Here is a 27,993-nt window from a genome sequence, read left to right as displayed (position 1 = left end):
TATCTATTTGTTTTTTACTAATAGTTAAATTAATCCTATTGATCTTATTATCGAAAAATTGGAATTTTACAAGAATATCAAAAGAGCTCTACGTCGAAGCACCTAAATCTGGCACGTGGGTCCACCACTTGGCCTAAACTATCATCTTTTCAAGCTTCCAGACTGTTATATATAATTATCCACACATATTTATTTCCAATAACCACAAGCCACTGCAAAATCTCCGATCAACCATAAGCTCCACTATCCTCAACAACCATATGCTGCACTTAAAATCCCAAAACACAATGTTTCAGCTCTTTCTGTTGGTAAAACTTACCACCATATTGTTCTCTGTAGTGAATTCTAGTCCTCCGGAAGATCCCATCATGTGTTCATCTAAGAACAGAAATTGCACCATCACAAACTCCTATGGTGCCTTCCCTGACCGAAGTGTGTGCCGGGCAGCCGCCGTTGCTTACCCCACAACAGAAGAAGAGCTCATCTCAGTAGTAGCAACAGCAACAAAGGCAAAAAGGAAAATGAAAGTAGCAACTCGTTCTTCTCACAGCATCCCAAAGTTGGTCTGTCCAGATGGCGACGAGGGGCTTCTTATAAGCACGAAGTTGCTCAACCGTAAGTTAGAGATTGATCGCATGAGAATGACGATTACTGTTGAGAGCGGAGTGACATTGAAAAGATTGATCCACGAGGCAGCCAAGGCGGGGTTGGCTCTGCCCAACGTCCCATATTGGTGGGGCTTCACCGTTGGTGGCATGTTGGGAACCGGCGCACATGGTAGCACCTTGTTCAGCGACGGGAGTGCCGTTCAAGACTATGTGATTCAAATTCGAATCGTCACTCCAGCTGGACCTGAGGAAGGCTATGGTAAGGTCCGGACCATTGCGAGTGGTGATCCTGACCTAAAGGCAACTAGAGTCTCATTGGGAGTCCTTGGTGTTATCTCACAGGTATTGTTTGATCACTTGATTTTGATTTCAGGTTTGTCCAATGTGTTTAATTTAATAAGGAAATCAATTCGGCCTATTAATTGGTCGTGACCCGGTCAACAAAATTAAAGTGACATGAAATCATTCTTTCGCGCCCAAGACAAATAGCTAGTATTAAAAGAGAGATTGCATTTAACCAAATAAGGAATGTCCCGTCCGCATCTCCATCAATGAAACACAATCCTCATATGTGTTGGGATGAAACAAGAAAGATAAAGGAAACTTTAGCCTCCTCATCAAGAAGAAACCACAAATCTAATCTGCCATGGACTAATCTAAAACAAGGTTTTCAAATCGGGATACGTATCGTGTATCGGTTTTATGATTTTTCATATCGTATCGGGATACGTATCGAGTATCGTAAGATACGGTAACAAAAGTTAATTTACACTAATTAATCATAAATACATTGCAATAAACTACAAATTGATATGACATATGAAAAAGAAAAGCATTTAGGATGCAAAATAACACATCTTAGGCCATCTAAAGTGTTCCAAAAGAGTAAGGTTTACCAAAAGATCAAGTATTAGAGGGGTGGACTGGTAGGTGAACATGAATAATGGAGTCAAAGAGGACCAGTGGGCATGTATAAACTGTGCTCCTTTCATAAAGGCTCTGGACTAAGTGGGCTTTTACTATATATATATATATATATATATATATATATATATATATATATGTTACACACACATACTACTTGCATAAAGCAACAAAAACAGAGCAATAGAACCGACTTTACCAAAAAACAAAAAAAACAGAGCACTCACCCTCTCCAAGTCTCAAAGAAAAGGGCAAAGCTTTCAGAGATCGGATGAAAGGAGCACAGTTTCAGAGATCAGATGAAAACCATACCTCTCAGTCAACGAAAAGGGCAAAGCTTTCAGAGATCGGAGAGGGATCGGAGAGTAGCAGTCGGAGAGAGGAATCCTTTCACCGTCGATTACGTCAGAGATCGGAGAGTAGCAGTCGAAGAGTGGAGTCGACTAGGGCTTAGGAGTCGTCCATGGTGTATCTCAGAGGGTAAAAGAGTAAAGGTATGGCCCGTATGAGATCAAAATTGAATCGGGGGTTTAAAAAGGTAAGTTTTTACTGTGTTATGAAATCGTACGATACCACCTCGTATCCCGATACGTATCGACTCGTACGATACTCCAAGCTTAGCGTACGATTTCTGTTCAAATACGGTACGACGGTCGATACGTATATATTTGTATACGATACGATACGTATCGCGTAGCGTACGATTTTGACAACACTGATCTAAAATTTAATAAACTCATATATATGGGTAGTCCTATGGTACACACCCTTTATTAGGGGTGTACCATACGCATCATGATTTTAAACCACTGGATTTAAAAGTGAATAATTCGGACCACCCATTTATTAAATCAATTAATAAAATGAAAAAATGGCTTAGCAGGTAACATGTTATTCTCTCTTCCTTGACTCTCTCTCCCTCTCCCTCATTTGTAAAATACTGCAAATTATATAACATAACCATAATTGTTGGGAGTTCGTCCGATGCATCGACCCGCCACTACGTGCTTAAGGCCCAATTTGTATGGGAGTAACGACAAAGAGTCCGTCACATTACTTGAGCCCAATAGACATTGAATGACCAATATCCACTTAAAAGGCTAAGCCTTGTAAGTGGTGAGCCATCCAATTGTATATTAAGATCTAACTCTTTTTCTGTTTATCCGATGTGGGACTCAACATTCACACACGTTCTAACAAATCTCCCCCTCATGTATGAACCAAACATTGGGCCTTAACCTCTCTCTGCATCCAAGCTCCCCCTAGATTCTGATCTAGTAGTCTCAACCCTATCTCTCGAATTGGGCTTATTCTGCACCCACTCAATCGATTCAGAGTCATCTCAATTAAGAGCCAACGTGCCTAGTCACCGGCACCATGCTCCCTGACGAGAACTCCATTGAGAGTCAACATGCTCATTCACCAGCACCATGCTCCCCGACGAGTCAACTCCATTGACAATGAGCCATCCAATACAGCACTCCAACATCGAGCCACCTTACTTCATCGGGAGTCACCTTTTTTTGGACTTTATACCGCTCCACGAGTGTCTTATGTGCATACCCATTCAATGGTGCGCTGAGAGTCTTCCCATAAATCGTCAACCAACGGCTTTGATACCATTTCTTGGGAGTTCGTCCGATGCATAAACCCGTCACTGCGTGCTTAAGGCCCAATTTTTGTGGGAGTAATGGCAAAGAATCCGCCACATTACTTGGGCCCAATATACATTGAATGACCAATATCCACTTAAAAGGCTAAGCCTTGTAAGTGGTGAGTCATCCAATTGTATATTAAGGTCCAACTCTTGTTCTGTTTATTCGATGTGGGACTCAACGTTCACAGTTTGTTGTGCCGAATACGAAATTGAGAATATAAACAAAACAACAAGCGAAAATCAAGGACACAAGATTTACGTGGTTCCCCAAACTGGGTACTTCCATGGGAGAAGAGCAAAAGGATCCACTATAAACGGAGAGATAACATACAGAGCCGGCTATACCCGTAACTTTCGTTGAAGCATCCAATTACAGACATCTAGGAACAAATCTCTGATCGAACCCGATAGGGATACTAAAACTCTAGGTGGAACCCAATAAAACATAAACCAAACCTTAATATCTAATCTTCAACATGAGAGACCCCCAGGGGGCCTCTCCAAATGGATTCATTCAAGAAGTCCAAAATCTAATGAAGAAAATAAGGCTATATTTATAGCCACAGAGTCCTTTCTAAAACCAATACTTGCCTAAACAAAATTCCTTGCACCCAAAGTCTAAACCAACAAGGAAACAAATCTTTTAGGAAGTCAAATATTTTTTCAACCATCCCAAATTCAAGGCATATTTCCAACAATAATTATTATGACAACACAAAATATTGGCATTTTCTTAACACAATGTGTCATACCAAAAGAACATTTAGAATTGTGCATTCAATATACTTGATATAAAACCAATTTCTCTGTTATAACTGAATGTACGGTTGACTTGCAGCCGCAACACAATAATGACGATCAAAACCATTGATTTCGTTACATTTGTTGATTAAATAATCCGCGTAATTTTTTTGACTCGATAGGGTTTAGAAAGCCCTTTCATCAGCACCTGAATTCAATAGTAAAAGGATTTTTTTTGTCTGATTAAGGATCTAATGATATGCGATCAACTTCATTCTTGTATCTGGATAAATTAAATTTTTTCGATTACGCAGTTGTCGATATCTAATTTTGGTGACAATGCTGAATATCGTATGACTTGATATTCTAACAATTATGATCGAGCATTCTAAAAATACTCGCTAACGATGTTTAGTTATGGTATGGTATTTTGCCGATTATAACTATCGTTAACTGAATATTCTGATTGAATTTTTTTATACGACACGTTGTGGGTTTGAAAACGTTAATTTATGGTGTTGTCATAACAAATTTGGTTATATTACTAAATTTATGGTTTGATATTTTGTTGATTATAACTATCGTTAACTGAACATTCCGATTGAATTTTTTTCATACGACACGTGGGTATTAAAACGTCAATTTATGGAATTGTCATAACAAATTTGGTTATATTATTGAATTTGTGATATGATATTTTGCTAATTATAACTATCGTTAACTGAACATTTTGATTGAATTTTTTTATACAACACATTGTGGGTATGAAAACGTCAATTTATGGTGTTGTCATACCAAATTTTGTTATATTACAGAATTTGTCGTTTGGTATTTTGCTAATTATAATTATCGATAACTGAACATTCCGATTGAATTTTTTTTAACTTACGCGTTGTGGGTATAAAAACGTCAATTTATAGTGTTGTTATAGCAAATTTGGTTATATTACTGAATTTGTGGTATTTTGATCTTGTTACGGAATATTTTAATCAATTTCCTTTACTATGACAATTGTGGACATGAAAATGCCAAATTATGGTATTATCATAACAATTATGGTTTGTTATATAATTTGTGGTATTTAAATTTTTTTTTTTTTGATACGACACATTGTGGTAAGAAAATGACAATTTTAGGTGTTGTCATAACAAATTTGGTTATTTTACTGAATTTGTGGTTATTTTACACGTATTTTGTTTGGGTATAACAATTGTTGATTTTGGTACGACATATTTTGATTTTTTTTATGGAATATCATACGTGTCAAAGAATTTTTGGTACGACTCATTGTGATAAGATAATGCCAATTTATGGTGTTGTCATAATTGTGGGTAGCATTATTTAATTTGTGATATTGTACACATATATTTGGTTGGGGTACAAGTATTATGGTTTCTGGTACGAATAATTATGGTTACATAATACCAATATTTTTTAACTATGGGTAACCTGCTATTGACCTATTCAACAGGTAAATTTTAAAGTAGAAGTCGTAACTAACATCAAAATATGCATTCGAAAACCACAAATCGTCGTAATGAAAATCACAAATTGTTATAATTTAGACATACGGTATACCTTGTGTACCATAGTTAAGTTGCGGACGTCCCATTTTCTCCCATTTTTCGACCAAATTTCGATAATTTGAGTCGCTCAATGTGTTTAGAACGTGATTTTAAGGGTATCTGCATGAAATTAGCAAAAAAACAGACCAGGAAGGGCTTCATCCGAGCAGTTTTTATTGGAACCGTTCGATAAAAAATAAACAAAAACTGCTCGGATGAAGCCCTTTCTGGTCTTTTTTTGCTGATTTCTAGTGAGTAACCTTAAAATCACGTTCTGAACATATTGAGCGGCTCGGATCATCGCAAAGTGGTTGGGAAAGGGTCGTCCTCAATTTAATACGGTAAGGGCGCCCTTATAAGAAGTTTTATGTATATTTAACATTTGAAACATTCCATATATATATATCAAAAAAATTATAATTAATTTCTAGTACGTAAACTTGTACATAAATACATAAATGTTTAAAACTAAACAAATACAAAAAAGAGACTATTGAAGTTGTACCCTATTGAAGTTGTGTCCTGTGTTATTTTAGAAAAATACAAAAAAGAAGAAGAAGAGGGATACACTATTGAAGTTATACCCTACTAAAGTTGCGCCATGTGTTTGTTTTAGAGAATAGAAATTATTTATCATCGAATTTAAGTCGATATCTTCAACAAATTCTCTTTCAATGAATATAATAGTATAATCTGCAAGAAAATCGTCCTCTATTTTGTCACGAAGATCAGTTTTTAGATGCTTCATATAGCTGAAAATGTTCTTTCCGTAGGTGGGCTAAATTTTATTTTGCGTATAAATTTTTATTTGTTTTTAAATTTCACCTGGGCTAGCTACAGCCTAGATCACTTTTAACATACTTCCGCCCGTGCTCCTCATAATTATGTTTCAGAGGATGCAATCAAATGAAGTTACGGGCATGCAGTAGTTTGAAGGATTTCAGGATTTCGACTCCTAAAAACGAACCTTTAGTTATCACCGACTAAATTTCAATGTGCCTGTGGGCGGACCAACCCATGCCAATCAACTGAGTGTTGAATAATCTGTAAAATTGATGCCCTCTTAACATTTAAGTACATCATATGATGTCATTATTTCCCGCTTTTTTATTAACAGAATTCTTTCTTGCTCAATACAGAAGAAAAAAAAAAAGGTCCTATGTTGCCCAATAAGAACTAGTATCTATATGTCAATACATCTATGAAACACATCATCATAGCTGTCGGAAAGAAACATATACAAAAGAAAGGAAACTCTAGCCTCGTAACATTAGAGAGAAACTTATTTACTTTTTACGGAACTGAGCGATCTCAGCCGTTCGTTTCAGCATTGGACGGCTTGGATTAAAAATAATCTATTCAGTGTAATAGATAACCTATTATAGTAAATAGATTGTTTTTAATCTAGATCGTCTAAAATATTTTTGAACTGCTAAGATTGAGCTCCGTAAACACTTGTTTATAGCTGCTCTGAAAACAAGATTTTCTCGCATTATGTCATGAGCAATACTAGATTTGGACTATGAGACATCAAACAGGAGTAAAATAAGTGACCCAATTTTCTTTGTGATTGCGGCCAGACCAGTCTATGCCACTCGACTGGATAGTGAATAGTGACTGGTTTTTTCCTCTTACAGTTCTTCTTAAGTATCAACAACTCTCGCGGTTCTCAAACAATTACATAATCATTCAAGTGTTACGTACTGAAAGAAAAAACTACAACTTCCCTATCAGTTTAATTAGCGAGACGGAGACACATAAATACAGAGAGCACGAAGAAAAAATTATGTTGTCACATATGCAGTGTTGTCCGTATGTTAATTGTAAAATCAATATAACAGCTGAGCGCAAGCAATAATGTTACAGGTAACTTTTAAACTACAACCACTCTTCAAGCGATCTATCACCTACTCAGTGAAGAAGGATGTGGACTTGGCAGATCAAGTGACAAGATTTGGCTACCAATATGAGTTTGCAGACATTACATGGTATCCAAGTCAGGGAGAGGCAGTGTACCGGATGGATGACCGAGTATACACCAATGTCTCAGGCAATGGTCTTTATGACTTTGCCGGGTTCCGCTCCGTGCCTTCGACCGAACTTGCAATCATAAGAACTACAGGTTAGCTTATGGCCGCTCCAATATATATATATATATATATATGTGTGTGTGTGTGTGTGTGTGTGTGTGTAGTGCTGGACCGTGTTGATGGTTTGTGTTGCTTCATGAACAGAGGAAGATCAAGAAATGACAGGAGATGCTGATGGGAAGTGCACCGATGCAAAGCTTAGTACCTCGGAACTCATTAGCATTGCCTATGGCCTGACAAATAATGGTAATTAATTTTTTTTTTTTTGGGTAACTGAGGAACAACCCTGCAACCAAGCCACTATTGGACCCGACTGCGTAATCCAAACCTCCTGTAGACTTATATTAATCCGCGGTGGGGTGGGAGCTCCATTGTATTAGCATCGTGGATAACATATGCCTAGCTAAATTTAGATCTTGAATTTCATTGGGGAAAAGGAGGAAATAAAATCTGGAAATTCCTTGTTCCTACTCATTTTCAACCTGATAACCAAACAAGGAGAAAGACGTACCTCACTTGAAATGCATAGTTTTTTATCTTTCATTTTCTTTTCGTAGTATGGTTCCATCCATTACATCGTTTTCCCCTAAAGAATTGGACAGGAAATGAGCTTTTGTTAGACTTCATCTGCAAGTATTTGACTTATAAGCTAACTAGGTGAATCATGTTACCAGCATTTTCCTCGTTAAGACTGCATTTTGAAACAGTATTGAAGACGTTAAAAGAATTAAGCGTCTCTTTCCAAAGCATATATATCAAACATACACCATCCTTTACAACTGAAATTTCTAGTTCTATTTGTCGTTGTATTTGTTCGGTTCAACAAAATGGAAGTGCATGTGTGGTCAGGACAGATCTGGAATCTAGCCTGGTGGGAGCACCTTATTAATCACAAAATCGCAAAGAAAAAAAAATTCCTAGTCAACAACAATAACAGCATGCTAAATTAATAAGGCATTTATTACTGGCTATAGAGTATATAATGCATGCTTTTTATGAAAAGATCCAAAAATGAGTATACAACGTTGACAAAACTCTTTAAGAGTATGTTTTTCATTGACATCGACAACTCTTTAGAATGGCCGGGATGGTTTTATATTAAAATACCTAGCAACGACGGTTAAAAAAAAAAGAGAATCAAGAGATAAAAGCTCCAAATAGACAAATACAAGTAGTTTATAAACCAATAATTATAAATGAACCAACCAACGAAAGTTGAAGCATAGAATAGTTTTAAATTTTTTTTTGAGATACATATAACTGTGTATGCTAGATTTAGTAGCCCGGACACTAACATAATTATGCTAGATATTTAAGATTACTAGAAAAATAAAATCAGTGTTGAGAGTGGAGGCATGTGACCCCACGTGCCCTTGTTTAATTACATTCGTCCCCAGGTGTGGTACCAAGTCACCTTCATTAGGAAGTATTGTCCCATCACTCTACACCCCTATTCATACGGAGCTCCACTGCACTAATGTTGGGGCCAGAACTAAAGTTCCATCATGTGTTGGTTATGTTAAGATTACATTAGCTCGTATATATAAGGGGCTATGAGGACTCAAACATATGATTCTTGTACAACCAAGTCCGAATTTCCACCACTGTACCAAACCCTCATCGGTGCATTGCTCTTGTTGTTAAGGATATGTATATTTATAAGCCCACCCAATGAAACTGATGTTAATCATAAGACGTCATTTTAACTCCAAAACTGACTCATTCCTAACTTGTCAGGTACTGTCTTTGGGGGATACCCGGTGGTCGGATACAACAACCGTATCCAAACCTCAGGAGCTTGCCTTTATAGCCCTAATGATGACCTAAAAGAAGTCTGCCCATGGGACCCTAGAGTTAAGGGACTATTCTATTACGACACTGGATTCAGCGTCAGCATGTCCAAAGTCAAAAGCTTCATTGAGGACGTGCAGAAGCTAAATGACCTGGTGCCTAAAGCTTTGTGTGGTGTAGACCTCTATAGTGGCATCCTCATGCGGTACGTTACGGCTTCAACTGCTTATTTGGGCAAACAAGAAGATGCTGTTGACTTCGACATTGTATATTATCGGAGCCATGACCCTATGACCCCTAGGCTTTACGAAGACATACTGGAGGAGATAGAACAGATTGGCGTGTTCAAGTACGGAGGACTGCCCCACTGGGGCAAGAATCGGAACGTGGCATTTGAGGGAGTAATCAAGAAATATCGAAATGCGAAGGAGTTTTTGAAGGTGAAAGAAAAGTATGATCCGCTGGGGCTATTCTCTAGCAGCTGGACTGACGAGGTCCTTGGATTGAGAGGTGGGGTGACCATTGTGACGGAGGGGTGTGCTCTGGAAGGATTGTGTGTGTGCTCAAAAGACATCCACTGTGCCCCAAGTAAAGGCTATTTTTGTCGACCAGGCAAAGTTTACAAAAAGGCAAGGGTTTGCGCTCGTTAACTCGGGATACACACAAATGTTTTAAGCTCAGATAATTTGTTTTCCAGCAGATGAAATTTTTTTTATGTAAAAGGTAAACTTGGTTCTCTGTGTGTCTCAAATGGCTTCAAAGATGGGTGCTTCCAGAATAATTTGGGAAAAGCTGATCAAAGCCTTATATAACTAGACAATTCGGTGGATTAATGTCAACTACAAAAGAGGTGCTCTCAAACCCCTCAATCTACCTATAAATAGATGTGTGTTTGTATCAATTTGTATAGAAACAAAAAGACTGAATTTGAGAGAGTTTTCAATTATTGTAATTGTGTTCCAATTCAAATAAATTTGCAACTATTCTCTTAAATTTGATCACGGTAAATCACCTCCAGCCCCAAGCAAATGGAGTGGTAGGCCATTTTTAGGCCCTATGTACTCCCATGCATTAGACAATGGTTCAAATCTCACTAACAGCTAACACTTCCTATTGTTCTTTCACACACACACAAAATCACGTCCAATGATTTGCATGCATTTAAATTCTGTGTCTTTCCATCAGTGTGTATGAGAGCAATCTCTTCCCTGCCAATGAACAAAACCTAGCTAAGAACAGAGCCCCATTATTACTCTGATTTTTGTTCGAAGCCCAGAAATCAAAGGGCATTCACAGATTTGATTGCCGTTCCAGCATTGTGTTTCCAAGACGAAGAAAACACTGTAATTGCTCACGATTCAAACCAGGACCAGAGAAGTATTCTGCGAGTGCATCTTGGCGTGTCTTTGGAACTAGGAAAAGAGAAAGAGAAGGGAAAGTTCAGTTTTCTCTTTAATTCTTCTTGACTCTTCCTTTGATTTCCCTCTGCATTATTTTCCTTTTCCTTTTCCTTTCCTTCTCAAAGTTACAAAGAGAGCCTTAAAGTTCAGCTTTGGAAACTGAACAGGACAAAGTACAGTATAAAAATAGTTCAATAACCATCAAGTTCTGTTGGTTGTTCTCTTGAAATCTCAGGATTTTCAATTATTCAGTTTAATCCGTAGCACTTTATGAAGTATTCAACCCCCTCCAGTTTTAAAACCTCATTATCTACTCGAATCTGTCGTTCCAAATTCAATTGCGAACTTTGTTTTTGCCAATTCGATTCCCCAAAAATGCTCTTGTGAAATCTAATCTTATTTAAAACTAAATGGTCAACCAAGACAATTTTTTCATGCCCTATTTTCTCATTTATCCAAAGAGAACTATGAAAATCAAAGTACTCGAATGTTAGCGTGAATTCGCTCACAAGATTTGTGGGACATGGTGGATCGAGGCTATTTAGCACTGGCCTCCATGGAAGAAGAAGAAAAGTACACTGATGCCCAAAAAGGAAGCTCAAAAAACGAGTGAAGAGATAAACAAGCTGCTCTTGATTTATCAAGACATAATGAAGTATGGGATATTCTCGAGAGTTCCCGTCATGGAATTGGGAAAACAATGTGAGTTCACCTCCAAGTTCTACAAGGCGAATTTGAATCGTTAAAAATGAATGAATCTGAGTCAGTTTTTGAGTATTTTACTCGAACAATGTTACAAATGGAACAATGTTACAAATGAATCTGAATCTGAGTATTTTGAATAAACTAGGGTTGTGTAAATCTTTGTTTATGTGTTAACAAGACTCCTTGATACACATAATACTTAAATTAATGACACTCTAAGTGTTTGATAAAATACCTCAAAGCACTTATTTCATATTTCCAAGCACCATTATATATATAAACATGAGTTTCATTGTTAAATACTCTGAGTGAGAGCAAGGTGAGCTTGTTCTCACTTGAGTTATCATTGAGAAGAGTTGATTAACCTAGGTTATGGATGATTTGAACCATTAGACCTCACCTTTAGATAAAATTCTAGAATCCTTCCTAGTTTAAGTTAGGATTCCATTTTAGTCCACCAAATCCATCACTAAAGGTTTGGGGTCCAAAATACCAAAACACTAAATCCCCGTGAATCAATTCTCCCAATAACACCATCTTTTTTTTGTGGTTCGACCTCAGACTTCCGAATATAATTTCAGCCTAGACATTCAGACATACAAAGCAAGGTCATAAGCAAAAGTGTAATCATGATCTTCCCATAAGGGCAACTATGGTAGTAAGTTTTTTTTTTTTTTTTTTTTGTCAATAATGTATGGTAAGTTGGAATGTTGAAAGTGTTAACATGTATCCTTAAGAAGTTAAATTTACGAGGTTGAACATTTAAAAAGGGATACTAGCATGTTAGGCACTGTAGCATGCCAAAGAGCTCTTAGAGTAACTTCAATGCAAGTGGTCACAGAAGTCAATCAACACCCATAGCATACTGCAGGTAAACCCAGCAATCTCGCTCTAATGCAAGAAATAGCGCACTTTACATTTTCACCATCCGTTCCCAAAAAGAAAAAGGGAAAAAAACTGAAATAGTTCCTGTAGTTAAGTATTTGTATCAATTTGGTCCCTGTAGTTGTAATTGGCTCGATTTACACTCTGTACTTTTCATTTTGTTTCAATTTGGTCTAATTACTAACTTCCGTTAGTCCGCCGTTAGTCCTTTAAACAACAAAATCATATGGCTCCCTTTTTTCGGGTTAAAATAGACTCGTTCGGCTAAATAAGCCAACAAGCTTTTTTTTTTTATCCTTATTGAAATTTTTTCGTATTTATAAGTTTTTCGTCAATTTTTTTGGGGTTATTGTATCGTCATGACGAGAGAAATCTAAAAAGTAAAAAATTATGATCGAAATCCAATTTTTTTTTAATAAAGACTAAAAAATTAGCTTATTGGCTTATTTTTGTCTTTATTCAAAAAAATTAGGTTTCGATAGTAATTTTTTACTTTTTAGATTCCTCTTGTTACGACGATGCAATAATTCCCAAAAAAATGACGAAAAACTAACAAATGCGAAAAAAATTTGAATAAAGACAAAAAAATAAGCCAGTTGGCTTATTTAGCTGAATGGAATTACTCATTCCCCTCTTGCCCTAATATATCTCTGAACCAAAACACAGCTCATTCTTCCATTCTCCATTGATAAGGAGGCACTTGGGAAGAAATTTGGTTATAATTTTCTACAAAAAGTTACCATCGAATTCAGCATTTTCATGATCAGCCATGAGGCATCATAACCACTGATATTGTCTACATGTTCAACTTGTGGACAAATACTGAGATGCCTTATTTTTCTGCATAGTACTGAAAATGCATATAGAATCATGTCCAAAAGTCAGAACATGATATAGATCCAAAAGTTACAACATGATAAATAACCATGTCCAAAAGTCAGAATATTATATAAACTCAGTTCCAAATTTACTATGTCATAACCTAATACATAGACATAACAAACCACTCAACTAGGTTACAATAAACCTAACTTAACAAACCAAGTGGTTACAAAAAATAGTGCCTTGTCATTCCATTCATTTTCCTACCCTTGGCCCATGCACTGATTCCTGACTAGGAATGTTGAAAAATAAACCTAAGCCAATTTTTTCGTCTTTATTAAAAAAAAATTGAATTTCGATAATAACTTTTTACTTTTTAGATTCTTCTCGTCATGACGATGCAATAACCCCTAAAAAATTGGCAAAAAACTATACGAAAAAAAATTGAATAAAGACAAAAAATAAGAAAGTTGGCTTATTTAGCCGAACGGGTCTCTTTTAACCCCAAAAAAGGGGGCCATATGATTTTTCTATTTTAAGGACTAATGGAAGTTAGTAATTGGACCGAATTGAAACAAAATGGAAAGTACAGAGTGTAAATCGAGCCAATTATAACTACAGGGACCAAATTGACACGAACACTTAACTACAATGACTATTACAGTTTTTTTCCCAAAGAAAAAATACTCCCTTCGTCTCAATTTAAATGTTTCCTATGGTTTTTCGTGCATTTTCAAACCCTTACAAAATATATTCTACATATTATTTTTTTATTTTCTTACACCAAATTAAAGTGCTCATTGAATACTTTAATTTGGTGTAAGAAAATTTTAAAAATAATATGTAAAAATATATTTTTTGGGGTTTGAAAATGCACGGAAAATCATAGGGAACATTTAAATTGGGACAGAGGGAGTATAAAAATTCCACCATTTCCCTTTCTTCCAGAACTATGACAATTACCTTTGAATTTGCATCGTCTCTTCTTCTTCTTTTTATTAATCAGAGACTTGCATCATATCTTTCTCATAAGTCATAACACCAAATGACTTAAAACTTGAACAAATATACCGTACATGGAGCAGTCTCTAAGAGAAACCAAGAACAAAATGAGAAAAGTTGACTTCTTAGTGCACATGTCTTTCTTTAAAAGACAGAGTATCAAAAAGTTAATAAATATCATCGGGTTGGACCGGTGGCCAACACCTGAGACTTAGGGGTTGGCTTCCTCTTAAAGTCTCGTGTTCAAAATCTCTCAAGTACTATCAGCTAATTGGGGTCACTAGAGGTTTACCCAGTCGTTAACATCAAAGATCTGGGATTCCTCGAGGTGCACAACAGCTGGCTCGGACACGAGGTTATCAAAAACAAGAATTATTAATAAAAGGATCATAGACCAAGTCTGTGATAAGAAGCTGGATTACTCCTTTATTGTTATGGTTGAAGTGTTAATGTGTTCAAAATAAGGGTGCAGAAAAAACTATTCCATGGATAAAAACTCAAGTTTTTTGTAGGGTATCCTACATGGGGAAGTATTCATATTGAGACGATTGTGTCATACTCCAATATTAACAACCAAAGAAAGAAAGAGCAAGTAGAATGGTGATGAGAAGGGAATTGAAAAGCCCGTGGGATAGGTTGAGACATGCGTAATCGCAATCTCCTGAGGAATGATGGGTTTAGACATGCATAATCGCAATCGCCTAAGGAATGATGCACCCTGTCGTGCACCTGGTTAGCCAGTGTTCCTTCCTCAAAATACAACCACCTTTACCTTCGAGTCCAAAACTTACAGACCGATAGTTGCCCGTCACTCTAAATACTCTAGAAAAAAATAACATCGAACATGTAGGCAAAATACAGAACCACTGAACCAGGGCTAAGAAGTTTGTCTACTAATATCTGCATACAGTATGCCAACGTACATACGTATTAGTTTATAGATGTGTACATGTCATTGGATTATGGGCATATAAGTAAATAAGGATAGGTTAGATGCTGCAAATCACATGGGAAGGTGGAGATCTGCAAATTCCATGCCTGTTTTTAATGCAATTGTGGAGCAAATCACATGGATGTGGAGATCTGCAAATCTCATGAGTGTCTGGAAGAAATTCAGCATTGGCTGACGGAAAACAAACACTACTACTACTCTCGAACTCCGTTTTCCTTTTACACCCAAAAAATAAAATATCTCTACACACCCTCCATTTACCAACTCTAACTTAGGATCTCTCCGAAAAACCACCACCATAACCACAAGCCACTGCAAAATCCCCGAACAACCATCAGCTCCACTTTGTGATTTTTCAGCAACCATATGCTGCACTTAAAATCCCAAAACACTATGTTTCAGCTCTTTCTGTTGTTAAAATTTACCACCATATTGTTCTCTATGGTGAATTCTAGTCCTCCGGAAGATCCCATCATATGTTCATCTATAAACAGAAACTGCACCATCACAAACTCCTATGGTGCCTTCCCTGACCGAAGTGTGTGCCGGGCAGCCGACGTTGCTTACCCCACAACAGAAGAAGAGCTCATCTCAGTAGTAGCAACGGCAACAGAGGCAAAAAGGAAAATGAAAGTAGCAACTCGTTTTTCTCACAGCATCCCAAAGCTGGTTTGTCTAGATGGCGACGATGGGCTTCTTATAAGCACGAAGTTTCTCAACCGTAAGTTAGAGATTGATCGCATGGGGATGACGATTAGTGTTGAGAGCGGAGTGACATTGAGGCAATTGATCAACGAGGCAACCAAGGTAGGGTTGGCTCTGCCCTACGTACCATATTGGTGGGGCTTAACCGTTGGTGGCATGCTGGGAACTGGCGCACATGGTAGCACCTTGCTGGGTGACGGGAGTTCCGTTCAAGACTATGTGATTCAAATTCGAATCGTCACTCCGGCTGGACCTGAGGAAGGCTATGGTAAGGTCCGGACCATTGTGAGTGGTGATCCTGACCTAAAGGCAGCTAGAGTCTCCCTGGGAGTCCTTGGTGTTATCTCACAGGTATCGTTTGATGGCTTGATTTTAGGTTTGTGATCAATGAGTTTAATTTGTTAAGGAAATCGATTCGGCCTATTGTCATGACAGGGTCAACCAAATTAAAGTTTACATGAAATCATTCTTTCACGCTCAAGACATATAAAACAAGATTGCACTTAACCAAACAAGGAATGTCCGTATCAACATAAATCAAACACAATCATCATATCGGTTGGGATGAAACAAGCACAATAAAGGAAACTTTAGCCTCCTAATAATTATGTTTCAAAAGATGCGGTCATATTAAGTTACCAGCTGTAGGTGAAAAGATTTCAAGATTTCGACCCCAACAACAATACCTTTGGTCAAATAAACGACTAAATTTTAATGTGTCGATGGCCGGAATAGTCTATGCCAATCAACTGAATTATAAATAATACAGGGAGGGAAAAAAAGGTGCTATTTTGCCCAATAAGAACTATCTATCGATACATCTATTAAACACCTCATCATAGCTGTCGTAAAGAAACATACAAAAATAAAGGAAACTCTAGCCTCGTAATAAATACGATCCAAAAGACATAATTGCACAAATTCGCCGTGAGCAATAGGTTGAAGGATTTCAAGATTAGGAATATGAGACATCAAACAGAAGTTATATAAGTGACCCAATTTTCTTTGTGATTATGGCCAGACAAGCCTATGCCACTCGACTGAATACTGAATAGTGACTGATTTCCTCTGACATATCTAAGTATCGACGACTCACGTGGTTCATAAACAACTATAATCATCAAACTGCGACAGACAGAAAAATTGCAACTTCCTAGTCAGTTTAATTAGCTATTAATTTTGACGGACACACAACATATAGAGAGGACGAAAAAAAAATCCATGTTCTGTTTGTGTCATGCAGTGTTATACTGTTGTGCGTACATCGTACAATCTAACAGCTGAGCCCGAGCAATGATGTTACAGGTTACTCTAAGACTGCAACCACTCTTTAAGCGATCTATAACAATCTCAGTGAAGAATGATGTGGACTTGGGAGATCAAGTGACAAGATTCGGCTACCAACACGAGTTTGCAGACATGACATGGTATCCAAGTCAGGGAAAGGTAGTGTACCGGATTGATGACCGAGTCTCCTCCAATGTCTCAGGCAATGGTCTTTATGACTTCACCGGATTTCGGTCCACGCTTTCAACAGAACTAGCAATTGTAAGAACTACAGGTTAGCTTTTGACAGCTCTAAATAACAGATATGTAGTGTTGGATAGTGTTGACGGTTCACGTTGGTTGATGAACAGAGGAAAATCAAGAAATGAGAGGAGATGCTGATGGGAAGTGCACCGATGGAAAACTTATTACCTCAGCTCTCATTGTCAGTGCCTATGGCCTGACAAATGATGGTAATTAATTTCAAACCTTTGTCAAATGTGTCAAGCAGGGGAAAATAGATAACATCCGATCGAAACTGAAATTCCAATTACAAATTGGATGCTTAAACCTCCTATAATTACATTAACCCGTGGTGTGGTGGATGCTCCATTGTATTAGCATGGCCTTGCTAAATTTAGATCTTGGATTTCATAGGGGAAAAGAAAAAGGTGCAAATAAAAACTGGAAATTCCTTATTCCTATTTATTTTCAAACAAGGAAAAAGACTTTACTGGAAATGCATATTTTTTTATCTTTAATTTTCTTTTCGCGGCGACTTAATTAAAACCCAAACGTAACAGTAAATGAGCTTTTGTTAGAGTTAGTGCTTGTATTTGACTTATTTTGATAACACGTGAAGCATGTTTTCTGCATTTTCCTTGTTAGGACTGCATTTGGAAACAGTATTGAAGATGTTAGAAGTGTTTATTAGAGAAAGTGGGTTTGTCCCACATCGTCTATCTTATGTATGTGTAACTCTCCAGAATAATATAAATAAAGGTATATATGTAAGGGTTCATTAACACCCTATACACTTTTCCTCATCTCTAATAACATGGTATCAGAGCCTAACCTTAACCCTAATCCTAAACCACCACAATCCTAATACACCACCATCTTAACCTTAGTCCTAAACCATACCCTAGCCTCTGCCTTAACCCTAGTCCTAAACCATACCCTAGCCTCTGCCTTAACCCTAACCCTAATCCTAGTTCACGATTACTGTTCATCGCGTACTGTTCACCGCGTACTGTTCACGTTCACGATACTGTTCATCGCGTACTGTTCACGATACCGCGTACTGTTCACCGACGTTACTGTTCCCGACGTTACTGTTCATCGCCTTTACAGGTACTGTTCATCCCTGTTTCGGCGACCATCTTCATCACCGGGCCCTGTTTTCTCGTCTTTGCAATTTCCGTTGATGTTTCTCTCATTCTGGTAACTATTTTCTATACTGTTCTTGTCAAGTATCTCCGTCATGTGGTGGACTAGTAGTTGTGAAGAATATATTATGTTGGCGTTGTTGATATTGGGTATCTATCCAGCCTGGTGACTAGTTCGATGTTAGTCTATTAGTTGATTTTGTTGATCAGTAGTTATCGGTATTTTGCTTTGGTTGCGTACTGGTTATTTGCTAGTTATTGGTTGTTACCCCTCCATTGTTCGGTAGAATGTCTGAGAAGAAGGATTCTGATTCTGGTACTGTTTCTAGCCCTAATTCTACTCCTGTTGGTAGCGTATCAAGTGGTTCTTGGTCTCGCGAGAGGCGCCCTATTACCTCCACACCATTAAATGGAGGCAATTATGTTCTTTGGGCTAAAGCTGTTGAGGTGTATTATATGGGTCAATCTGAGGACTCTTTTTTTTGACTGATGAGCCTCCTGCTACTGCTGAACCTACATATAGGGCATGGAAAGCTGTTGATGCCCGTGTTCGTTCAGAATTATGGAATAGCATGACGGAACAGGTTGCTAGTACGCTGATGTTCTGTGATACAGCTAGAGAGGTGTGGACACAGGCACAGGAGTTGTATTCAGGTGTCGACAATCTCCGTCGCACATATGATCTTCATCAGTCTTTCTTTAATATATCTCAGGGTGATGATTCTTTTGAGGATTATTATGCTAAGTTTCGGCGCATTTGTAATGAATTGGATATATGTGAGCCACTTACTGCTGATATTCAGGTTATACGGCGCCATCGTGAACGTATGAGGGTTACACGTTTTTTATCCGGTGCATCATCCACTTTTGGCCTTGTGGGTAATCAGATTTTGGGAAATCGTGACTTACCTCCACTCAGCGAGGTATTCAGTCGTCTCCGACAGTCATCGTCTATTTCTGCACCGACTTCTGGTCGTTCTGCTTTGTCTTCCGCTATTTCTGACAGCTCTGCTTTGTCTGTCAGCCATGGTCGCGGTCGCAGTCGTGATTCTGGATTTAGTAGTCGTGGCCGCGATTATGGGGTGAGTGGTCGTGGCTTTGGCGGCCGTGATTCTGGGTTTGGAGGTCGTGGTCGTGATTCTGGAGGCCGTAGTTTTGGTCGTGGTCGTGGCTTTGGTGGCCGTGACTCTGGTTTTGATAATCGTGGGGGTCGCACATCAGGGGGGGTGGCCGCGGTCGCGGCCGTGATTCAAGATTTTGCACTCATTGTTGGGGAACAAATCATACGGTGGAGTTCTGTTATAATCTTCACGGCTTTCCCCAGGCTTATCAGGCTACTATCTCTCAGGATACTGAACAGTTTACTCCATCCTCTGCCGATGTGGCTATTTCAGCTGAGGAGTACCAACGTTTTTTGTCATTTCAGGCTGCGACAGGATCCTCTACTGCTACGCTCGCTCAGACCGGTTCATCCGTTGCTTGTGTTGCCTCATCTTCTTCCTTTCCTTGGGTTATTGACTCAGGAGCCACAGATCATATGACTGGTACATCTGCTTTCTTTGATCACCAACCGGTTGGTAAAACATCTCATGTCACCTTAGCCGATGGCTCTACCACTGTTGTTACTGGCTTCGGTTCAGTTCCTGTCACTTCCTCTTTTACTTTATCATCTGTATTACATGTTCCTCGTTTCCCGTTTAATCTTATGTCTGCGAGCCGTCTTACAAAATCTTTAAATTGTTCCGTCACATTTCTTCCTCATGGCTGTGTTTTTCAGGATCTCAAGACGGGGAGGAAGATTGGTGGGGGCATTGAGCGAGGTGGCTTATATTACTTGACTGTTTCTCAGCCTGTAGCTCTTCAGACATCAGAGTCTCCATACCAACAGCACTGTCGTCTTGGTCATCCCTCTCTTCAGAGTTTGAAGCACCTTGTGCCCTTCTGTCGTTCCATTAATAAGTTGGTTTGTGAAGTCTGTGAGTTTAGTAAATACCGTAGAGTCTCTTTTTTACCTAGGGTTGAGCGTTGTGCGTCGCATCCTTTTCAATTAGTTCATTCAGACATTTGGGGGCCTATTCATGTGCCTAGTGTTTCTGGTTTTCAGTATTATGTTATTTTTGTGGATGACTTTTCTCGTCTTACATATCTTTATCTAATGAAAGAGCGGTCTGAATTGAAATCTATTTTTAAAACTTTTTACATGGAAGTCAAAAATCAGTTTGATACTTGTGTTAAGATATTTCGTTCTTATAATGCCCGTGAATATTTTCACCATCTTCTTTCTCATTTTTTCGATGATCATGGCATTATTCACCAATCGTCGTGCTCTCGGACTCCACAACAAAATGGAGTTGCTGAGCGCAAGATTCGGCACTTGTCCGAGGTTATGCGTGCCTTATTATTTCAAATGCAGGTTCCTAAGTCGTATTGGAGTGACGCCGTTCTCACTGCATGTTATCTAATCAACCGTATGCCCTCTACGATCTTAGGTGGTAAGGTTCCTCATACGGTCTTGTTTTCCGGTCGGCCTCTCCACTCTTTACCCCCTCGAGTTTTTGGGTGCACCAGTTATGTTCATGCTCTTGATCCTGATAGGAGTAAACTTGATCCTCGATCTTTTAGGTGTATCTTTCTGGGATACTCACACACCCAGAAAGGCTATCGATGTTACTCTCCTACTTTACGTCGTCACTTTGTCTGTGTTGATGTCACGTTCAATGAGTCCTTGCCATATTATTCGGACCCTGTTGCTATCAATGATCTTTTTACACTCGAGTCTGTGTTACCTATGGCTGTTCCTACTGGCACTGTTTCACCCCAACCTTTGCAGGTATATGTTCGTCGTTTCCCAGCATCAGCACCGCCACCGCCTCAAGCACTGCCACCGCCTCCGCCTACAGAACCATTACAGTCTGGCGAACTCTCAGTGCCCACGTCTCCGTCTTCTTCCCCGTCGCCGGATCCACCTGCTCCTCGATATCCGACTCGTGAGAATCGTCGTCCCTCGGCAAAATATGGTTTTTCTAATCTCTCTAGCACTTCTCATCCTATTTCTCGGTTTCTCTCTTATACTCATCTCTCTCCATCCCTTCGTGCTTTCACTACTACTGTTTCCTTCGTTTTTGTTCCTAAAACTGTTCAGGAGGCATTATCTCGGTCTGAGTGGCGGATAGCTATGGTGGATGAAATGTCTGCTCTTCATACTAATGGCACATGGGAGTTGGTTACTCTTCCTGCTGGGAAATCTACTGTTGGCTGTCGTTGGGTCTATACTGTCAAGTATCTACCTGATGGCACTATTGAGCGTCACAAAGCTCGCCTGGTTGCTAAAGGCTACACCCAAACTTATGGTATTGATTATTCCGAAACGTTCTCTCCTGTTGCCAAGCTTGGCTCTCTGCGAATTCTTATTTCTCTTGCCGCCACTCTTGGCTGGCCATTGTATCAGCTTGATGTCAAAAATGCCTTTCTCCATGGCGATCTCCAGGAGGAAGTCTATATGGAGCAACCACCTGGGTTTGTTGCTCAGGGGGAGCATCATAAGGTATGTCGTCTTCGCAAGGCACTTTATGGACTTAAGCAATCTCCTCGAGCGTGGTTTGGCAAGTTTAGTGAGGCTATTTTGAGATTTGGCATGCATCGAAGTCAATCAGATCATTCTGTGTTTTCCCTTATGTCGGCTCGAGGGAAAGTATTGCTCATTGTCTATGTAGATGACATTATTATTACTGGAGATGATCAGAAAGGGATTGGTGAGTTGAAACAGTTCTTACATAGTCAGTTTCACACTAAAGACTTGGGTAAGCTACGATATTTCTTGGGTATTGAGATAGCAAGGTCAAAGGATGGGATTAGTTTGTCCCAGAGGAAATATGTGTTGGATATTCTAGAGGAGACAGGTTTGCTCGGAGCCAAACTTGTGGAGACTCCAATGGATCCTAATGTCAAACTTTGCGTTGATCAGGGGGAGGAATTTTCTCATCCAGACCAATATCGTCGCTTGGTTGGTAAGTTGAATTATCTTACCAATACACGTCCTGATATCTCATTTGCTGTTAGTATGGTGAGTCAGTTTATGTTTGCTCCTCGTCTTCCACATTGGGAAGCTTGTATTCGTATTGTGAAGTATCTTAAGGCTCATCCTGGACGTGGTTTATTTTACCGTTCCAATGGTCGTTTGCGTGTTGAGGCATTTACTGATGCAGATTGGGCAGGGTCACCTTCTGAAAGACGTTCAACAACTGGTTACTGTACATTTGTTGGTGGCAACTTAGTTACTTGGAAAAGTAAGAAACAGACTGTTGTTGCAAGGTCTAGTGCAGAAGCAGAGTATCGTGCCATGGCTCATACTACATGTGAAGTTGTTTGGTTGAGATCATTTCTTGAGGAGCTGGGATTTAGGGTGCAATTACCCATTCCTATGTATTGTGACAATCAGGCGACAATACATATCGCTTCGAACCCTGTGTTTCATGAGAGAACCAAACATATTGAGGTAGATTGTCATATCGTTCGAGAGAAGGTTGATGCTGGTGTGTTGGCTATGCCTTTTGTGTCCACAGGTGCTCAGATAGCAGATGTTTTTACTAAATCACTGTTTAAACCTCGTTTAGAATTTTTATGTAACAAGCTGGGAATTTGTGATATCTATTCTCCAGCTTGAGGGGGAGTGTTAGAAGTGTTTATTAGAGAAAGTGGGTTTGTCCCACATCGTCTATCTTATGTATGTGTAACTCTCCAGAGTAATATAAATAAAGGTATATGTGTAAGGGTTCATTAACACCCTATACACTTTTCCTCATCTCTAATAACAGAAGACATTAAAAAATTACACGTCTCTGAAATCCAAAGCATAAATAACTAAAATACACCATTCTTTACATCTAAAATTTGAAGATCTATTTGTCGCTACTTAAAACTTTGGTGAGATATTTTGAGTACCATGTGATGTCTCACCAATATATAGGTAGAATGTGTCTCATCATGTAGTAGAGTACATTCTATTAATGCAATTGTGACACATCACATGGTCACCAAATACAATCACCACAGCATTGCTCTTGTTGTTTTTCAGTTCAACAAAATGAAAGTGCATGTATGGTACCCCGTCGCCTCTGTCGGGGAGTCTTGCCCTGTCACATGACACCACTATTTGTGGGGGGCCCCACTGCTGATGACATAGCCATGGAGTGGTTAGACAAGTTTAATAGGCTTTGGAAGCCTAGACCAAAGGCTAAGGATAGCACGAGCATCAAGAAGGGTTATCTAAGGATAGCACGACCAAAGGCTTTGGTAGTTGGTAGTTCAAGGGTTATCTATGGTAGTTTGGTAGTTAAAGGGTCATCATGAATTAAGTGTTTGCATTAATATTCATTGATAGTTAAAGGGGTCATCATGTATTTAGTGTTCGCATTAATAATCATCTAGATGCATTAAACACATGTTAGTAGGTTCAATGTATGCATTTATATCTAGGTTCATCCTCACATCTTTTTTGGATGTATTCATTAATTAGGTTCATTTCATTAAGAGTTCTAGGAATTCGAAAAGTCTTTCCCATGGATTATAAACAGGGTCGGCCGAAGGGTTTTTGGTGCCCAAGGCCTAATAAAAAAAATGTGCCCTAAAAGAGTTAATACTTAACAATTTGTACAGGTACAATCACAATATTTGTGCGTTTTATTTGTAAATTTTATATTCAAAGTTAAAAGAAAAATTAAAACAAACAAAAAATACTTACCAAAACATTTACGTTTGAACTTTGATCTTGAGTCACTATGCTTAAATAGTTAAAAATACAAGAGCTGTAAGATCCATCATATATTTTGACAAGTAAGTGTCATCATATTATATGTAAGAGTCCACGATTTCCACTAAATTTTTTGAGCAATTTGATTGGAAGAAGTAGAGTATCCTTTTCGCTTATGCACAGTAAGAGGCTAAGAGCTAAGTGCAAGGGCCAAGGATACGAAGGAAAAACAAATAGTGCCCAAAACAGAGGACTGGGGTTTAAAACAAGTAGTGCCCAAAATAGAGGTATGGGGTATCGAACCAAGAACCTCTGGCTTTTAATTCTGTTTACAAACACCACTTGGCCAGAATACCTTTTGTGTTATGTTAAGGAAAAACTTTTGGGATGCCCAAGGCCCAGGCCTCTTGGGCATTGTGCCTGGGCCGGCCCTGATTATAAATTCAGATGTAATCTTTCATTTGGAATAGAGTTGATTAATGAATTGAGTTTTACAAGGTCAAGGCCAGTGTAATTGGGGTTTGGGTTGCGGTCCTTCCTTGCAGAAATCGCCTAACCCTTGCCAGGGTGAAGCACCTCTATCTTTCTTCTCATGTTTCTTCTTTCCTTTCTCCTTCTAAGTGCACTTATCCAAATAATATTCTCAATCCCCACCCAAAACCACCACGATTCCAATTGTAGGCAACAATACTCTAAGGGTTCTAAACATGTCCTACATCAACCGTACCATGTCAGGGCAGAAGGTAAGTCCCACCACGGGTGGGTGGTGTTAAGAGTCTATTTAGCCCAAACAAGGGGCTATGAAGACCTGAACCTAGCCCTTGTACTACCATTGCACCAAACCCTTACCGGTGCATTGCTATTGTTCTTAAGGATATGTATTTGGCCCACCTAGGGTGGCGTGAACGAAAATGACGTTATAAAATCTAGTCATTCTTTTCAACTCCAAAACTGATTCATTTTGTCAGGTATTGTCTTTACGGGGTACCCTGTCGTCGGATATCACAACCGTCTCCAAGCCTCGGGAACTTGCCTTGATAGCCTTAACGATGAACTAATTGAAGTCTGCCCGTGGGACCCTAGAGTTAGGGGACTCTTCTTTCACCAAACTGCAGTCAGCATCAGTATGTCCAAAGTCAAAAGCTTCATTCAGGACGTGCAGAAGCTAGTTGAGCTGGCGCCTAAAGCTTTGTGTGGTGTAGACCTTTATAACGGCATCCTTATGCGGTATGTTAAGGCTTCAACTGCTTATTTGGGCAAACAAGAAGATGCCGTCGACTTTGACATCACTTATTATCGGAGCAAGGACCCCATGAGCCCGAGGCTTTATGAAGACATACTGGAGGAGGTAGAACAGATTGGCGTGTTCAAGTATGGAGGACTGCCCCACTGGGGCAAGAATCGGAACGTGGCATTTGAGGGAGTAATCAACAAGTATGGAAATGCGGAGGAGTTTTTGAACGTAAAACAGGATTATGATCCACTGGGGCTATTCTCTAGTGGCTGGACTGACCAAGTCCTTGGTTTGAGAGATAGGGTGACCATTGTGAGGGAGGGATGTGCTCTGGAAGGATTGTGTGTGTGCTCACAAGACATCCATTGTGCCCCAAGCAAGGGCTATTTTTGTCGACCAGGCAAAGTTTACGAAAAAGCAAGGGTTTGCGCTCGTTAGGTATTTGATTTTGATGATGATGTTTTGTTAGAATGAATTTCAATACTATTAGCAAAATGATGATGTGAATTGATTATGCTTAGTGAATCAATGCTGGACATGTTTTTTTTAATGGGCTAATATAGGCTACAAGCTTACAGGAAGATGGTTTTTGGGCCAATTATGAATGTTGGGCGATAGAATTTTTCATCCATACTGTCTCGCTATCCAGTTGCAACTTCGGTTGAAGTCCCGGTTAGAGTGGCGGTTGACCCTTGGATGTACTTTCCAACCCGTGGTTGGAATCCCCCTTTCCCTTTTCTTAATAAAATGTTACTTTTGCCGATAAAAAAAAAGATGATGAATGAATTGTAGCGTGCCCACGGGACCTAGGGCATTCAATCAGTATTTCCAAAGTCAAAAGCTTCATTCATGACATGAAGAAGCTAATTGAGCTGGAGACTAAAGCTATGTGTGGTTTAGAAATTAGGGCTCTAAAAACAGAATCCTAATGTGATACTTAAAGGCTTCAAGTGCTTATTTTCACAAACAAGAAAATGCCGTAGAGTTTGATCTCACTTAACATCGGAGCAAAGACCCCATGAGCCCTAGGCTTTACGAAGACATACTAGAGGAGGTAGAACAGATTGGCGTGTTCAAGAATGGAGGACTACACAATTGGGGCAAGGATCGGAATGTTGAGGGAGTAATCAAGAAACACGAAAATGCAAAGGAGTATTTGACGGTAAAAGAGATGTATGATTCACTAGCGCTATTCTCCAGCCGTCCAGCGGCTGGATGGACAAAGTCCTTGGATTGACGGATGGGGTGACCATCATGAAGGAGGGTGTGCTCTGGAAGGGTTGTGTGTGTGCTCACAAGACATCCACTGAGCCCCAAGCAAGGGATATTTTTGTTGACCAGGCAGAGTTTACAAAGATGCAAGTGTTTGTGCTCGTCTTACTGCAGGAACACACATATAAAGATTTTAAGCTCCAATATTTTCTTTCCAGCACATGAAAAAATTTGCATTGGTCTGAACCTCATATTATTAGGCTGCATTTAGAGGAAAAAATGCCCCTCTCACCATCGTGAAAAAATTAACTAGAACATTTGGCATCGAATGAAATGTTGAAAGTAAACGCAAACAACAAAACAAAATTAAGACTCTTAGTCTTGAGATGTCAACCCTCCAATGGCAGGTCTCTTTTCTTTGAAATTCTTTTCAGCCTTGACCAGCAACCTTGACAAACTTTTACAAAACGAGGAAAAAGGAGTTAAACAAGGAAGCAAGTGTGTTGGGAGAAAAGTTATGTGTATAGAGACGTCGTAATTCCAAGAACAAAATCCTTAGCACTCTAAGGTTGAAAAATTCAAAACCATATATATCTAGCATTGGTTAGCGATTGGCTACTTGAAGAAGTTTCATTGTTCCTATACGCAATTTGAATAGCAACTTTTAGAGAAAAAAATTAATCTTGTAACCATGAGAAAAGCAAACTACCTTAAATGAACTAAATCATACAACTGTTGCAGGTTAAGAATAATCCACAAAGAACTTATAAAATTTTGAGAGGTTAACCCTGCTATGGAAAATCCCTCCAATTCAAAGCTCATTCAGCCTTAAGGCACAATCGACCTTGAAAACAAACACTTTGCAGAAACAAAAAGCAAAAAAAAAAAAAAAATCTAGCAAAGAAATATGTAACAGAGGGAGGGTTTTGAGAGGATATCCAACCCACACCAGAGGGCAGATGATCAGGTTGGTGATGCTCAATACGAGAGCGCTCCAAAATTGAGCATCGCCTTGGAGATGCTCTGATAGAGGAGTGCTTCAAAAGCAGCTAGCCGTTTTCGAAAACATGATAAAAGGTTTTTGGAAATAAGAATGACAGGGACTGCTTACTACTGTTGTGGTTGGTGGCAAATGGCAATGTTTTCATTGATAAATTTATACAGAAGTCGAGGATATGAGAGAGAGCACTGCATAACGGACATCACAGTATTTTATGGTCAAGTATTGGTCTTATTGAGTCTTTGGAGAACATAAAACAATTCACACTCTTGCTCATGTGGCAATCTTCATGAACAG

General features: G+C 39.0%; 3 protein-coding genes and 1 long non-coding RNA gene across 4 annotated transcripts; 3 read left to right on the top strand and 1 right to left on the bottom strand.

The window, feature by feature from the left end:
- The first annotated feature begins 194 nt into the window (after positions 1 to 194).
- On the top strand, positions 195 to 10,367 carry LOC131307593 (probable L-gulonolactone oxidase 6). The gene is made up of 4 exons (XM_058334200.1): positions 195 to 950; positions 7,362 to 7,617; positions 7,730 to 7,831; positions 9,323 to 10,367. The coding sequence occupies exons 1-4, from the start codon at positions 261 to 263 to the stop codon at positions 10,024 to 10,026; spliced, it is 1,752 nt and encodes a 583-aa protein (XP_058190183.1). The 5' UTR covers positions 195 to 260; the 3' UTR covers positions 10,027 to 10,367.
- LOC131307619 (uncharacterized) lies at positions 7,685 to 17,386 on the bottom strand. Its single transcript, XR_009194182.1, has 3 exons — positions 17,303 to 17,386; positions 8,097 to 8,171; positions 7,685 to 7,818 (listed from the first exon to the last, which is right to left on the bottom strand). It is a non-coding gene; the product is annotated as an uncharacterized LOC131307619 (long non-coding RNA).
- Positions 15,159 to 26,059, top strand: LOC131307597 (probable L-gulonolactone oxidase 6). Its single transcript, XM_058334214.1, has 4 exons — positions 15,159 to 16,198; positions 17,153 to 17,408; positions 17,485 to 17,586; positions 25,219 to 26,059. Exons 1-4 carry the CDS (start codon positions 15,509 to 15,511, stop codon positions 25,920 to 25,922), a joined length of 1,752 nt encoding a protein of 583 aa, XP_058190197.1. The 5' UTR covers positions 15,159 to 15,508; the 3' UTR covers positions 25,923 to 26,059.
- Positions 18,749 to 20,463, top strand: LOC131307612 (uncharacterized). The gene is made up of 2 exons (XM_058334238.1): positions 18,749 to 20,045; positions 20,279 to 20,463. The coding sequence occupies exon 1, from the start codon at positions 19,074 to 19,076 to the stop codon at positions 20,040 to 20,042; it is 969 nt and encodes a 322-aa protein (XP_058190221.1). The 5' UTR covers positions 18,749 to 19,073; the 3' UTR covers positions 20,043 to 20,045; positions 20,279 to 20,463.
- Positions 26,060 to 27,993: the final 1,934 nt, after the last annotated feature.

The sequence above is a fragment of the Rhododendron vialii genome, chromosome 1a, assembly GCF_030253575.1.
Source record: "Rhododendron vialii isolate Sample 1 chromosome 1a, ASM3025357v1".
Taxonomy (NCBI): domain Eukaryota; kingdom Viridiplantae; phylum Streptophyta; class Magnoliopsida; order Ericales; family Ericaceae; genus Rhododendron; species Rhododendron vialii.
This window is presented reverse-complemented; position numbering and strand designations above follow the sequence as displayed.